This window comes from Phlebotomus argentipes, unplaced genomic scaffold (genome assembly GCF_947086385.1).
Source record: "Phlebotomus argentipes unplaced genomic scaffold, Phlebotomus argentipes genome assembly scaffold_4, whole genome shotgun sequence".
Lineage (NCBI taxonomy): Eukaryota > Metazoa > Arthropoda > Insecta > Diptera > Psychodidae > Phlebotomus > Phlebotomus argentipes.
This window is the reverse complement of record NW_026776174.1, coordinates 5156151-5170370: the sequence shown is the minus strand read 5'-3', so window position 1 is coordinate 5170370 and position 14220 is coordinate 5156151. Positions and strand designations below refer to the sequence as shown.

General features: G+C 40.7%; 3 protein-coding genes across 4 annotated transcripts; 1 reads left to right on the top strand and 2 right to left on the bottom strand.

Moving 5' to 3' along the window:
* Nucleotides 1–95: 95 nt before the first annotated feature.
* LOC132257713 (uncharacterized) lies at nt 96–2863 on the bottom strand. Its single transcript, XM_059754733.1, has 6 exons — nt 2459–2863; nt 1775–1890; nt 1415–1711; nt 1222–1359; nt 621–771; nt 96–540 (listed from the first exon to the last, which is right to left on the bottom strand). Exons 1-6 carry the CDS (start codon nt 2582–2584, stop codon nt 373–375), a joined length of 996 nt encoding a protein of 331 aa, XP_059610716.1. The 5' UTR covers nt 2585–2863; the 3' UTR covers nt 96–372.
* A 159-nt stretch (nt 2864–3022) lies between these two features.
* Nucleotides 3023–5815, top strand: LOC132257709 (beclin 1-associated autophagy-related key regulator). The gene is made up of 3 exons (XM_059754724.1): nt 3023–3525; nt 3588–4606; nt 5130–5815. The coding sequence occupies exons 1-3, from the start codon at nt 3326–3328 to the stop codon at nt 5303–5305; spliced, it is 1395 nt and encodes a 464-aa protein (XP_059610707.1). The 5' UTR covers nt 3023–3325; the 3' UTR covers nt 5306–5815.
* Nucleotides 5816–5937: 122 nt separating this feature from the next.
* LOC132257712 (protein phosphatase 1B) lies at nt 5938–14142 on the bottom strand. 2 transcript variants are annotated; one of them, XM_059754731.1, is made up of 5 exons: nt 13922–14142; nt 10730–11750; nt 10261–10378; nt 7992–8094; nt 5938–7504 (listed from the first exon to the last, which is right to left on the bottom strand). In XM_059754731.1, exons 2-5 carry the CDS (start codon nt 11537–11539, stop codon nt 7426–7428), a joined length of 1110 nt encoding a protein of 369 aa, XP_059610714.1. In that variant the 5' UTR covers nt 11540–11750; nt 13922–14142; the 3' UTR covers nt 5938–7425. The 2 variants fall into 2 exon arrangements, with proteins under 2 accessions (XP_059610714.1, XP_059610715.1); XM_059754732.1 differs by lacking the exon at nt 13922–14142 and adding an exon at nt 13659–13876.
* Between the last annotated feature and the right edge of the window lie 78 nt (nt 14143–14220).

Sequence of the window (14220 nt, the reverse complement as noted above, 5' to 3'; positions counted from 1 at the left end):
CTTTGCTTAATCCGATAATCGTGTTATCAAATCACGCCATTGTCTTATCGTGAGTCACCTCATCAATAAAACAGAAGGAAGAACACAATTCTCACATAATATGAAGTGGGAAGTATAAATTTTATTGCCATAAATGGGAAAAAATACATAAACTGTGGACTGCATAATTATCATTAACTTGGATGAAATGCAACTTGAATCTGCACAAATCTAATTGACAGTAAGTCTACAGGAGGAATATTAAAATAAATTCAATACGGTTCATTCTACCCACAATCCAGTAAAATATACGCCAGGATAAAAGCACGTGTGAATATAAATACCAAAAAAAAATCAAATTTGATGTCGTGTTTTCCGCTCCTATCACAGATTTTATAATTTTGCTCTCACTTTCTCGTGCTGCTTAAGAACTTTGAGGTTGCCCAAGAATTCGAAAAGGTTCTGAATGTACTCCTCCTTGTGCTTCAAGAAGTGCTGCACATGCGGCGATTTATCCCAGCACTTCCACATCACGTCAACTCCGTTCGCCTCCCAATTTTCCTGCAGAAGAAAAGCACGCGTGTGAGATTGTGATAAGAAAAAGCCGTGCTCGCATGGCGACAAAGTCGCTGAATACTCACGCGGACTCTCGAATTGGCCGCATAAGTGCCGACGGGATCGGTTTTGGAGAGCAGGAACAGCGCCGGCTTCCGCAAAATCGTGCTGTGGAACATTTGACTAGATCGGATGTAGTGCGATGTAGCCGACTCATGGAATGCCTTCATGTGATACCTGGACAAATCACACAAGAGATGAAGATAAGCACTTGCGCTGTTTTACTTATGCAGAGCTGGGATTGCTAAAATCAACTCGGAATATGGGAATCTGGTCTCCTTTTCAAGACATGATTAGACAAATGTAATGTAATAATCGTTAACGAGATTTTCAGATAGGTATCATAAGGATTAATATATTTTAAAATGGCAAGATCCTCCGGAAGGTATTTAACAGAGTTTCAAAAAAGTGAAAATTTTTAAAACTCGTCTGGAAAGTTCAGGGATCTTGTGAAATAAAGCAATCTAAACAGCTTTCCTCTCAATTTTCCAGTTACGCATTCTCAATGAGTTGTAATAACTTTCGCTGTCGAATACAATAGCTGGTCAGCTTAAGAAGAAATCCCGGATCATATAATCATAAATCATAGTTTTTTTATCTTCAAAAAAAGCCAAATTTTCCACTCACATCATGTACTTCCGCAGCGCAGACTGAAGTGTTGGATTGCGAGGGAAAAGAGCCTTCGGCACTCCAACTGGCACTTCCGTGACGTCAGCGGCGCTGTCCCACACCTGGCCGCATATTCTATCCATGAGGTTCTGATACCTGAAAGACAAGAACTCGTAAAGTCTTCGCCTTCTCAAGACACCATTTCACGCACTTCTTCTCATCCGTGGCGAGTTTCACGAGACACTCGCCCCAAACGTAAGCGCCCACCGAGAATCCGTGCAGCAGAATTGGCTGGAAAGATGTATTGTTGTGGAGAAATCTAATGACATCAGACGCCACCAATTGCGTTCCCTTTGTTGGCCACAGTAATTGCCACGGTGTGATTTGAACTGTTACAACATCGAAGCCGCAATCGTTGTAAATCTGGGCGAACTTCACCAAATGCTTCTGCTTGACTTGGAGCCACATGAAAAGCACCGCCAGAGGCTTATCGATTGGCTTCAACAATCTATGCAGAGATAAGGAAGATAGTTATTAAGTTGCATTTGAGATTGAAATAATTTTCCTTTACCGTAAGGTCTTATGGTCCGTCGCGATGTCTCTGGGCTCATCGCTGTGCAGATGAATGTTCTTGGTGATCTCTTGAGTGGTCAAGCTTCTGGATCCGTGGTACATCATCCACAAGTTCTACGGACGATTGAAGGAAATACAGAAATCGATGATTGATAGTTTTCGTCTGCCAATATTTCTTATCTTTGACATTTTATCAGCTGCAATGTGGCAAATTATTATTCAAGTTGGCCTCAACTGACCATTGAATACTCGAAAATGCAAAGATAAAGACATATCAGGCGAGAAATAAGAAATCTACAATGCAATGTGCTTCCACTTAAGTGGCAAATGCGAAATGAATTTTACATATCCAACTGACCAACGCCAGCCCAGTAAATATGTATATCCATCTTTCTGTGAATCTGTATGAGTGTGTGCATAATGCAATGCACTTTCAAGAAGTATATATGTAAACACTCATTGTGACACTAGAGCTGCAATTTTCTCCCTGGATTTCCCGCTGATTGCTGAGCTCCGAAGAATGCAGATGACCCAAATATGCTAAAAACTCGCGACCATGTGAGACTGCCTTGGGTAGTTTTTTCCCACAAAGCATAGGAACCAGAGATTAAGAGGAATGTAAAATGAAGTCCAAAGGTCCTCCAGTGTATATAGAATGATGTCTGTATGAAAGATTGCTTACATTTTGCGCCCTCGCTCCGTTGCTCTGTCCAAATGCCGCAAAAGCTATGTTTTTCACGCAAATACGGTTCGAATTCACCAGGAATACTCCGTGAATTCTCTTAAAAGTGAAGTGGAAAAGTGACATTTTAGGAAATCGATATTTTCGCGGTATATACACCAACACACTCGCGCCCACTGTGCTTTGTTATGCAAGAAAGAGATAGTAGAGCAAAACTAGATTGATGGTTCGTATCGTATACAAGGATACAAGCACTTAATCCGGAATTACGGCAGAGTATTATGATATCTCGTCACTACTTAATACTTGTTTTATGTAATACGGCGATTTTTGAGTTAATGAGCGTGCCATATAGATCGCGAAAAGGTAAAAATGGAGTGAATTTATAATTTGACGTGGGAAACATAACAAGCCAACTTAACGAAGGTACCCTGCTGGCATTATCTTTCGTTTATGAGTGCTGTAAAAATTTATCGGATTTGCTACCTGTTTTATAACATTTCATTGTGCTCTTATTGATTTTTTATTTGCTCATCGTTATAATGAATACTCTGGACTTTCTTAAGTAACATCTCTCAATCTTAACGTTAAAGATTCGCGTATTATTACTCAAAATTAGACTAAATGTATGTATATCTTTTTTTATTTTTCGATATGAGATGGAATTCGGTGCAAAATTTCCCCTTTTTCTTTCAAATGATTTGCAGCGGACTTCACTCGTCGTTCAGTGTGAAAAGTGGAGGGGATCGAAGTTGACGCGGAAGGTCGAAAATCAGCTGTCAGAGAAATGAAAATATTAGTGATAGAATTAAAACGCATTTGAGCGTGATTTTCCTGGCCATTTGCTGCGCCTTCAAGTGATTTTTCATGGCCGGAAGCAACAATTCAGATGACAGCAATCGCGCCCCCGAGAATTTCCATCTATCCTCGTCAAACGACGGCACAGACATCAGCTTGGGCCAGTCAGCCAAGTGTCCATTGTGTCTAAACCAAGCGAAGCTCTTCTACTGTCGCGACTGTCTGGCCAACGGGGACTTTCACTCTAAGAAGAACTGGTCGAATGAGAGGTGAGTCACTCGTGTTCCGAGGAGCAATTGAATTGACTAATGCTTTGTGGTTTTCCGGACAGGTTTGCAGAGAAGAAGATTCAGTGGCTGAATCAGCAGTCCAACTCGAAGACCATGGAGATCAAGTGCGGCCATCTGATGCAGAGGAACAACCGCGTGGACGGGCTCCGGACGCGGATCAAGCTGAAGGAGCAGCGCGTGACGCTGCTGCGGAAGCAGATCGCCGACATTCGCGGTCGCATGGAGAGCGGGAAGAAGGAGCTGGCGGCTCTTAGTCAGCGCAACAAGGAGCTACAGCGCACGCTGCCCAGATATGGGTATAAAGTTCGCGAGCTAGACGATTACGTGACGAACAAGCTGGGCGCCTTGAAGAAGCAGTGGGCAGACCACGTCACAGTGCGGGCAGAGCTGAAGCACCTAATCAGGAGCAGCATCAACCGTCTGATCCGCTTCATCTTCCCCATCGAGCGCTCCGTGCGCGAGGCGCCCGGCGGCCAGAGTACGGCCAAGGAGCTGGCCGAGGCCACTCACACGGCCTACATCCGCGGCAAGTGGGTGCTGCAGGACAGCCTGGGCGAGGTACAACACACTATCGTGGCGCCGCACTTGCCCGGGAACGGCGACTACTCGGCCTACAGTGACTGGGTGGCCACGCACAAGGATGGCGTGCCCGCGACGAGCGACCGTGACGCTCCGCTGGACCACAATCCGGCCTTCCGCATCAGTGCGGCGCTCACGTACACGGCACAGCTCGTGCAAGTGCTGAGCTACTATCTGGACGTGAGACTGCCCTTTCGAATGAACTACAGCGACTTCTGCAGCAGCTATATGAACGAGGGTAGCTTCAACAGGCGCGTGACACGCTTGAACGCCAACATCTTCTTCCTCTGCTACACACAGCGCGTGCGGCTGTCGGAATTGAATCCCATGCACACCATCGAGAACATTCAGATTCTGCTGCAGCTGGAGCACAGCGATCTAGGCTGGATGGGTCACGTGGAGCCCACAAACACGCCCACGAAGTCCGTCGAGTCCCTGCTCAAGAGCGGACTGGAGTGTGACAATGATTCTGAATCTGAAGGTGAGTTCTTCACAGATTTCAAGTCGATGAAGAAGTGCAAATTCAGACTTTTGATTCATTGAATATAAGATACTTAAAAGTTTGTATTTGGTCGAGTATTTTTCCTGGAATCTGATTTGATTAGCATTGAAACCTCGAAAATCGTTTACGATGCAGGGAATGTCTTGTTTTATATAGTGCTTTGTGTCTGAATGAATCTAGAACGACGGTTATTACTTTAGGAAACGATAATGTTGTTATTTTATGACGATCTGATTTCCTGAATAGAACTGACTTTACCAATGTTTATTTAAAAGAAATTCCCCTTAAAAGTCCTCTCATCTCTTGAAGAGAGTTGAAAACAAATCTTTGAGATGACATTGTTAGTAAATCATACAAATGTTTTTTCCTTAAAAAGAAAAAAGGGAAAGTTCCTTTAACCCATCTATTATTAATGAAACTAATCTAGAGAAAACGCCAATTTTGACCTCGACCACAAATAGTCTCCGTCCATTTATTGATGCTCTCTCTCTTCCGCTTGCAGATGAGAACAGCTTTCCCTACGAATGGGAAGCTGTGCCGCATCTCTCGTCGCTGGACGTGGCTTCGCCGACGCCGATCGTGCCCACTGCCCAGAATCCGCTTCAGACTGCCAGCCTAGTGACCAGCGCAGCCGCCTCGATAGCTTCTCTGTGGCGTGGCTGGACGACAGGAAAATGAGTTCACGAGTCGCGCATTATCATTATCCGGGCAATTTTTCGTAAATAAAATGTTTGATCATACAAACTTTGTATTTTTCCTACTCAATTTGTGTCATGGTACAATTTCACCTCAAATCGGTGCTCTTTCTGATATCTTTTTAGGCGATTCGTCAATTTACTTGCCTTTTCACTTGATAGGAAAACCAACGAATGAACATGAATGCGCAATGTTTAATGCCAAAAGTGGAAATTGAGAAACTGGATGATAAAGAATGAGGCTTTCTGCATATCGTATTATTATTGCATTACAATATTGTGGTAAGATACAATATTTGTAATTATATAGAAAAATTTGCCAATACATTCTTTTGCTATCTCTTCACAATAAAGGGACAATTTTAATACGCAAAGGTACTTGTTTTTCTGGGACAATATTACAGCACCAATTTACAGTTTGTTCTTCTTCTATGAACTTCTTTGCTGTTCCTCAGTTATGAAAGATCCAACTTGATATTGTGTGTTTTCCTGCTTCTCAAAACCATTAGCCTACTCACAACAAGGACACGATTTGAGAGAAGGAAAGACAACAAAAATTGGTGAAATTGAAACAATAAGGAGAAAAGAAAGTGAGGAAAATGAAATGGGTTCGTCTATTTTGTATTAAATCTTTTTTTTTATCTTCATATTCCTATCCTTGTTTATAATTATTGGCTACACATTAATTTAAATTTACAGATATTTTTTGTTTCTTTTACATGAATAACTTTTCTCTGGTTTTCTTTTCTGCCTTTGAATTACTATATTGGTGAAATTTCTAATGAATTCAACTTTACACTACATGATTATTCACATTATTTCTACTTCTTACAATATTTCTTTTACACCCTCTTCACTTAATATAAATATATTTCTCTTATCTCTGTTTTTTTGCCTTGTCTGTCTCGCATTTTCACTGCAATTTCACTTCCTCTCATTTAGTTTACATATTTATTTGTTCTTCTCATGTAAAAATATTGTCTGTATTCAATATGAAACTTACAAAGGATGTCTTTAGCTGTGTTTTGTAGGCATGTCAAAAGTGTCTGATGTTGTTTATATATATTTGTCACAGTAAATGAAAAAAAAATGCCTAAATTAATGGTGAAACGTTTGGGCGTTACAGAATTGAGAAAACAAATTGATTTGATGATTAGAACTTATCTTAGATAGATTTTAGCTTGCTCATTGTACAAAATAAAGGTATAAATTCTAAAGATATTGTGTGACACATACTTTCTCCTTCATATTTTACGCGCAAATCACGCACACGTGAGAAAATTATGCAAAAATATGGTCACACACAGCCTCTTCCGTGTACAAAGTTTCGTAGTTTCACTCAATGAAAGTGTCTTCTTAAACCTGAATTCAAGTAGAGGTTTTCCCATTAATTAAAATATGAGGTAAAAAATTAACAATACACTCGCCAAAGTATGAAAAATTACAATTTAATCATTAGAAAAATTACATATACACTTGAGTGGCCCCAAAAGAATTTCTTCGGAGAATACAAAGACTAAAGGTAACATTGTCGATATAAAAAAAAATCATTACGTGAGCGACCTACAAATTTCTTGTGAACATTAATACTAAAAAGAAAAAAAGGATTTCTACTTCTTCTGAGGATCATTGATTTTACTAGCGAAGGAAGTCAATTGCATTGTTTTTGGTGTTTTATTCAACAATTCAATCATCTCTTTTCACTCAATCTCTCTAATCTACTAAATCGACAATTTTTTTTTCTCTTCATTTACATTTCACAGGTTGTTATTGATGATGTTTTTTTCTTCTCCCTTTCTTCTCATCCTCAAATACAATAGAAAAAATTTCACCCTCTCTCTCTCATCTCACTACATAATCCATTATCTTATAAAGTAACTTTCATTTATCTCATCTTATTCAATATTTCACCAATCTAAAAAGTGTGTAGACAGTAAATCATCCCAGTCAAATTTCCTTCACAATCTCGTCCTTTCTCTAACTTCTGCTCTCCCCCATTTTATCGCGCTCTGGCGTGTGCTAATCTCTTGTGTTGTCTCTTGTCTTGATGCATGATTCAATTACCAAATTCATATGCAAGTGTATTGCCAATCAAGGCGCGCTTTACATACATCCCACTTCGCACGTCACTTCTGCCAAATGTGGATAATGCTGCTTGAAGATTTTTGCTATGAATCTACACCTGTGGCGAAAGAAAGTAGAAAAAGAGATATATGTATTCCAAAAAACTACAATTTGGTGTTCTTCAGGATTCACGATGTCAATTCAAGTATTACTTAAAACACCTACAATGGTAGTTTCTGTTATGTCATCAAAAGAAGTGAGAATTGTGTATTTAATAAGTAGACAAAGAAGCAAGAAAAATGGGAAAGAAATCACAAAATCTATGATATCAATTGAAAAATTGCATACAATAAATTGAGGGCCATTGAGAAACGAAAGACATTAAGTAGTTGGAATAGAAGAATCAGAAAATAAAGGACGTGATAAGCGAACGCCAAGGCTAGCTTATGGGTGAGCTGGGCAGTTCACATAGTTTTTTGTAAAGTTCACATAAATTTAAATAAAGCCAGGCTTCGCCCAACTCAATAGACAGTAACTGAACAGAGAATATCTAAGTGAGGACAACGTCTGTGATATGGATTGAGATACAGAACAATGTGACTCACTTGGACAGCAATCCACCGCCTGGGGGTAAACCAGGAATATGTTCTTCATAGAGACGCTGCAGTAGGTTCTCGTAGTCCAGGCCAGGTGTAGAATCTATTATTTCTGCGAAATACAAGAGGAGGCCATTGATTAAGAAGTCACCAAGGACATGCCCAAAACATTGATAAAGATAACACTAGTCACAATTTAAAGATAGAGAGTAAAAATATTACGTATTTGTCAACAATAAACATACCTTATGCTCAGTCATTAGTATAAAATTCTTATTTCATTTGCTCTCATTTCTTGTGTATGGCAAAATGAAGAAAAAAGAAACGAGTAGAAGATGAAAAGAAGCAAATAATGTGAAATCATTGTAAATTGCAAAAGCTCTTGGTTTCTCTCAATAACGCACTTTTATTTATACTTCTCCTCTCTCCTCGTAAATATTCTTCATATATAATTTGAAGTCTGAATGCAAAAATTGGACTCGTCAGTGTGAAAACCAAATTATTCAACATCATCTCGCAGGTACATAATTCAAATCAACTACATTATATTTCTCTTAAATTAGAGGGGTTATTCTTATTGAATTTCGTTCGTCCTCTCACCTTCTGTATATAAATCCTAAAATATTTGCCCGATACAATACTGATTATCGTCAGTTGGGATCGAATTTTCATCATCATTTCTCTCTTTGTCATTTAATACACTATCTGGCAAGATAGCAAATATCATGAGACTTTATGATGTGATGTTGGAAAAACAGCAAGCAACATAATAAGGTGGGACAGATGACTAGAAAAATTATACTGGCTGAGCATAAAATAAGCTTATATTAAACATAAAGTAGATTGTTAGTAGATCATACAATTATCTTCCTTTCAAACTGTCTTCTTGTCAGTTTTATGAGATAAAGCTAATGATTACGATATGTCTTCAATTGATTAACACTTCTAGCCTCTATGGTAAACCGATTGATTTCGCAAATACGCATTGATAACGATTCTAGACATAAGATTTCTTTTTTTTTCCTTTTACAGTTGTTCTAATGAACAGAAGATGCGGCGAATCTATCTTGCTTTAGTCAAACAGTATTTTCACACTTGAGAATTTCCCCGAAAAACTTTAAATCTTGCTCTTAAGATCTCTTGATATCTTTATAGTGGAACTATGTATTTAGCTCCGCCCACATGAAAACCCCGCCTTCTTCTCTTTTCACTGTTTGACTAAAGTCTCAGAAGCAGCTAAAATAGATGATAGCAACGATAAACTTGAAGTTCAGCTAAGTTTTCGCCTGTGCAAAGGAATAACTTTTGAAAAAATTTCATACTCTTCTATTCTACGAATTGGTCAAAATCCTACCAGAAAAAACACACACACACTCACACTCACTATCGGAAATCTTGAAATATTCAACTGGGAGCCAAAAGTGACTATTTGGCAAAGGTTTCTCCTTAATGATTCAATGGACACAATAATTTATGCTCCACTAGTTCTTTTTTCTTCTCCTTCTTCACAAAAATATAGTTCAAGAGAATATTCTTTTCATATCTAATCATAAGATTATCATATATCAATATTTCAATTTATACATTTTTCTCATGAAATATATACTGCTCATTTGAATGTGCAAAAAAATCATTTTATGGTCTTTTACCGTTTATACACAATACTTTCTCTCTTTCCCTTTTCCTTCTCCTCAAACATGTCATTACTGTCTTTTATCTGCTTCACAATACACGTCCTTTTTTATGTCCATTCAAGCCTTATAGCCAAAGACGCTTTAATCACAGTATATATTCCCTTTGATCTGTCTTCAATCAATATATCATATTTTCAATATTATCACTCTTCACGTGAAAGTTACGTATAACTTTTGCTCAATTCATATTCTCTATTGACTAATCATAAGAACTAATTTATTGCACGTCGTGATGTATAATCATAGGATTATTTGTGGGGTGGTTTTTATCTTTTTGTTTTCGCAATAGATGAACATTACACTTATGAATAAAAACTCATATTACTATGACTAGATTTGAATGTCAATCATGCACGAATACTTGAGTTTATTTGGCTGGGCTTTCGCTCTCTTCCTCTCTCTTTCTCTATTCCTTTCACTCGGAAAATCTGCTCAATTGTTAGTTATTGAGTGGAATTGATCAGTTAGAGAATTATCAAAGAAAAATGGCAAGTTAAGAGAGAAGACAGATTGTCAATAAATTCGTTAGATTAGGGCGTAGGAAACATAAAATATCTATCGACAAAATAATCGTTTATAGCAACCTTTAATAGCTTTCTCTAGATGGGCCTCGAGTTCGGTTTCCGCTTGGATTGCTTCTTGTGATGGGCTCGGTCCACCCGGGAATACTATTATAATTATGCTCATATTGTCACGGCTTCCCTGCAAAGGCAAAATATAGAGAGAGAGATTGTTAGTGTCAGGACATCATAAGCGCAGATGGAAAGGGTTTTGCTAGACTTTAATTGAAGCTGTTCTCAAATTACAAGCAAATTGGGCAAGAATTATAATTGCATAAAGAGAATATTAGGACTGTTATAATAAAATCAAGTAAAACAAGAATATTTCTTTTACAATCTGTTAGAAAGTTGTTCTTAGGAATGCAAAATTCATGTTTCAAAATTTTGCATTGTTTTTATCAAAACTAAAACCATTTAGAAGATCAATTCAAGAACCTTCTTCTTGTCTTCTGATCAAAAATAGACTAACATCTTCGGTCTGAGCTTCAATTACCTTGTGTAAGCAGGTGTCAATGACTTGATTGGCCACTTCCTCCAAATTGCTGGTGATCTTGAGTCGCGAGTGGATAAAACTGCACACATCATCGTTGTTCATGACGTCCCAAACGCCGTCGCAGGCGAGAACGAGGAAATTGTCAGCTTGATCGCGATTGTGATGAAATATCTCCGGCTCGGGCGACACTAGCTGCTCACACTGTCCCAGATCCTTAACGTTTTTGTACTCATAGTCACCCAGAGCCCGCGACACCGCCAGACTCCCGTTCACGCGTTGAATCACAACCGATCCACCTGCATTCTGTATGCGCTCCTTCTCGCCCGGCAGCACTGGCTTGTGGTCCTGCGTGGTGAAGATGGGCACGCCGTTGCGGCAGAGCACGGCGCGCGAATCGCCACAGTTGGCGATGTAAATATCATCTGGCGAGATGAATGTGCACACGGCCGTCGTTCCAGACTTGTCAGCGCCGGACGCCAGCTCGGGCAGGTCGCGCATCACCTCGTCCAGCTTGAGGAAGCCAGTGTGGATGCCCTTCACGAAGTCATCCTGCTTAAACTCCTCCGTCTGTATGATGCACTCGAGCAGGTGCTTCGCGCAGTGCTCCGACACCTTCACGCCCGCGTGCCCATCGAATACGGCGAAGAAACTCCAGTCGCTCAGACGCCCGCCCAGGCCCGCCTTGGCATAGTGAGCATCCTCCATTTCACAGCGCCATCCCTGCATGGAGCCCACGCCAAAGCGCAGCCCATTTCCCTCGCCGTGCTCATTGTACTTGTCTGTCTTTGGTTTATCTAGAAACGAGCCCATTCTTGTTGCATCGCGTTGTCACGTTCCAAGGGATCAAAATGCCTCTCTGTCTCTCGTGTCTTTTAACCTTGTCTATCTGCGCGACTTCTGCTCTACTTCGCTGTCATGTGGCACTGAAATCTATATCTTCCCCGAAAATCCGCCTTCGCTCTCCTTTCCAGTCCTGCGACACAACACACACTTCTCCCGTCACTCCGTCGACAGTGCAAACCTGCAAAGATCAATAACATCGCACATTTAGAGATTGCCGAGTGTAATTGCAAATACTTATCAATAGCCTCAAGCCAAAGCAGTTGATGAAAGTCAAATCATTTGCAATTACTTTCATCCGTGGAAGTAAAATGGGTGGATTTCAACAATGTGCAATTACAAGGAAAGTACATTTCGCCTATGCAATTCCACATTACGCCATCACCGCAATCTCTCTCTTTCTCATTGCAATGACAGTGGAGATCAAACAGCGATCCGCGCATTTAAACTATTCATCAAATAATTGGGAGGAAAATTGAAGAAAATTCGTTTATTTGTGAGTACGGCAGGAAATAAAGAGTACTCAGAAAGTCATTTGGCGGGGCGAGAGAGGGAAAAAGTAGAGGTTTTAGACACGGAAAGTATCTAACAGAGGAATAACAATATGAGCCTATCAATACCTCGGTGATAAATAGTGGCTAAAAATAAAAATTCTCTTTGTACAATTTTCACGCGGTCAAACCATCTCATCCAATACTCAAGTGAGTGCCGCTTGAACCCTCTCTTCTTTATTCCCCGAAACACGTTCCGTTCGCACGGCGAGAAAAGAGGAATATTGCAAGCAATCAAACCGGCATCTAGGCCGAGATCTACAATCAATGCCTTTGGCCGTACTTGAACCGAAAGGCCACTAAACTATTCTAATAGCCAATTAATATGGAAGGAAGTCGATTCATGTTTTTTTTTTACTGTACTAACCTAAGGAAACTAGCTTGTAGTTTTCTAAAAAACAAGGAAACTTAGTTTACGTCACCCAATCGAAAGTAATAAATTTTATAAAAGAAATTACTAAATTTTTTTTTTGTATATTAACTAATTCATCGATTCCCACAGAATTTTACTTTAAATCACTAGGCAGGGTATTTAAGTGGGCGGAGCTTACGTCAGTAAATCTGTAGCGAATGAGATTCATTCAACCATGGAATGTATACAGCACAAGAAAATAAGCTAAATAACTCGTTTTCAAACAGAATCCGACTTCTGTAACTGTATGAAGGCTTCATTGCATTATGAGCGATTTCAGCGAATTCAGGACATATTGAATGCGACATTTAAAGGCTTCAGTGTCTTTCGTAACCAATCCCGAGTCTCGTGGCGAGACTGACGAGGTCAGTTCTATCGATTTTCATTATCAGCAGCTTTGAGAGCACAGTTCAAAGTCTTCAGCCCTTGTCGTGACTCGTTCACAATTGCCACCCTCTTGAATGCAATCGTCGCTTTCTCTTCAATTTCCACGAATGCTGGCGTATCGATATAGCATATCATCTTCCTCACTTTTTTTCATGCCGGTTCACACTCTCGTCGATAAACTGACTCTCGAGTGTTTATGTTTCCCACCTCGATGAAGTCACCGTTTTGGGGCTTTTGGGGTTGCTCGAGCGCCTCTTGCTAAGCTGCTAAATTGAATTATTGCAGCGTCGAACGGCTGAGAATTCATGTGACATGCATTTTGCCAATCTCGCGCGCGGTGCTGAAAAGTGTGTGACATCTTTTTCGCGACGTGGGGTCGAGGCTGATTGCGTGCCGCGATATGGAGGGCGCCCTCAAATGTTTGTCGGATTAAAAATAAATCGATATGCAGTAGAAAAGCCGCATCTAATTGTCTTCTAATCGATCACGCTTCATACTCTCCGAACGGCCACTTTCTCCGCCCGCAATGGTCGCGCAATGCCTCTGTTTTGGCCAGCGGAACACCCGTCAAAAGCCACTCATTTTCACCACCCCCACGCTTTCCACGCGCGGCTCCATTTTCCCAGGGCGGCACTGCACTCCCGCCGAGCACTGTGCCCCCACACGAGCGCCCAGAGAGCGCTCAGTGACATTTTCCTCAGCACACTCGCACAACGCAGAGCGCCTAATATTATATCACCTTTTTCACGACTTCCTCTCACAGCAGCGCAGCGGAATCCATCGCGGAACGCTTCACGTGTGCCCGAGTCCTTAAACTATGGCCAAATGGCTGGTGGAAAATGGGCGCGAGGAGTGGAAAATGTGCACTTCTGCCCAGCACTTTGTCGCACAAAATTGGTAGTAGGAAAATGTCTCTACAGCGATTCGACACTGGAGAGTTGTATGGCGATTGAACGCATGCGCGTGCGATATAAATAGAAGTGTAATGACATCATGTTTTACCAATCAAAATAATTGCGAATTTCCAGCGCCTCTCGCATCAACACACACTCAAGCACACCAGTGGCCACCGCAATTAGGGGAAAAGCGCACAAAATTCGCGCTGGAGATGCTGCAAAAGTGATGAAAACTGAGAACGCTTGCACAAAATCACTGATTTCTTGCCATTCAACTCCTCGCACTTCACCACACTGACGATGCTGCGAATCTGACAGCTGCGCATTTCGAAACCGCCGCGCGTACACTGCAAAACGAACGTGAGGCATGCGTTCATGCATTAGGGGCGAGTAGAACGTTTTTTA

Coding starts and splice junctions, on each gene's coding strand:
- LOC132257713 (XM_059754733.1), bottom strand. CDS start 2,584: ATGTCACTTTTCCACTTCACTTTTAAGAGAATTCACGGAGTATTCCTG. Junction 1,360..1,414: donor CTCGCCACGGATGAGAAGAA/GTGCGTGAAATG, acceptor CTTGTCTTTCAG/GTATCAGAACCTCATGGATA. Junction 772..1,221: donor GCGCTGCGGAAGTACATGAT/GTGAGTGGAAAA, acceptor TGATTTGTCCAG/GTATCACATGAAGGCATTCC.
- LOC132257709 (XM_059754724.1), top strand. CDS start 3,326: ATGGCCGGAAGCAACAATTCAGATGACAGCAATCGCGCCCCCGAGAAT. Junction 3,526..3,587: donor AAGAACTGGTCGAATGAGAG/GTGAGTCACTCG, acceptor TTTTCCGGACAG/GTTTGCAGAGAAGAAGATTC. Junction 4,607..5,129: donor CAATGATTCTGAATCTGAAG/GTGAGTTCTTCA, acceptor TTCCGCTTGCAG/ATGAGAACAGCTTTCCCTAC.
- LOC132257712 (XM_059754731.1), bottom strand. CDS start 11,539: ATGGGCTCGTTTCTAGATAAACCAAAGACAGACAAGTACAATGAGCAC. Junction 8,095..10,260: donor TCTAGAGAAAGCTATTAAAG/GTTGCTATAAAC, acceptor TGTATTTCGCAG/AAATAATAGATTCTACACCT. Junction 7,505..7,991: donor GGCGGTGGATTGCTGTCCAA/GTGAGTCACATT, acceptor CTTTCGCCACAG/GTGTAGATTCATAGCAAAAA.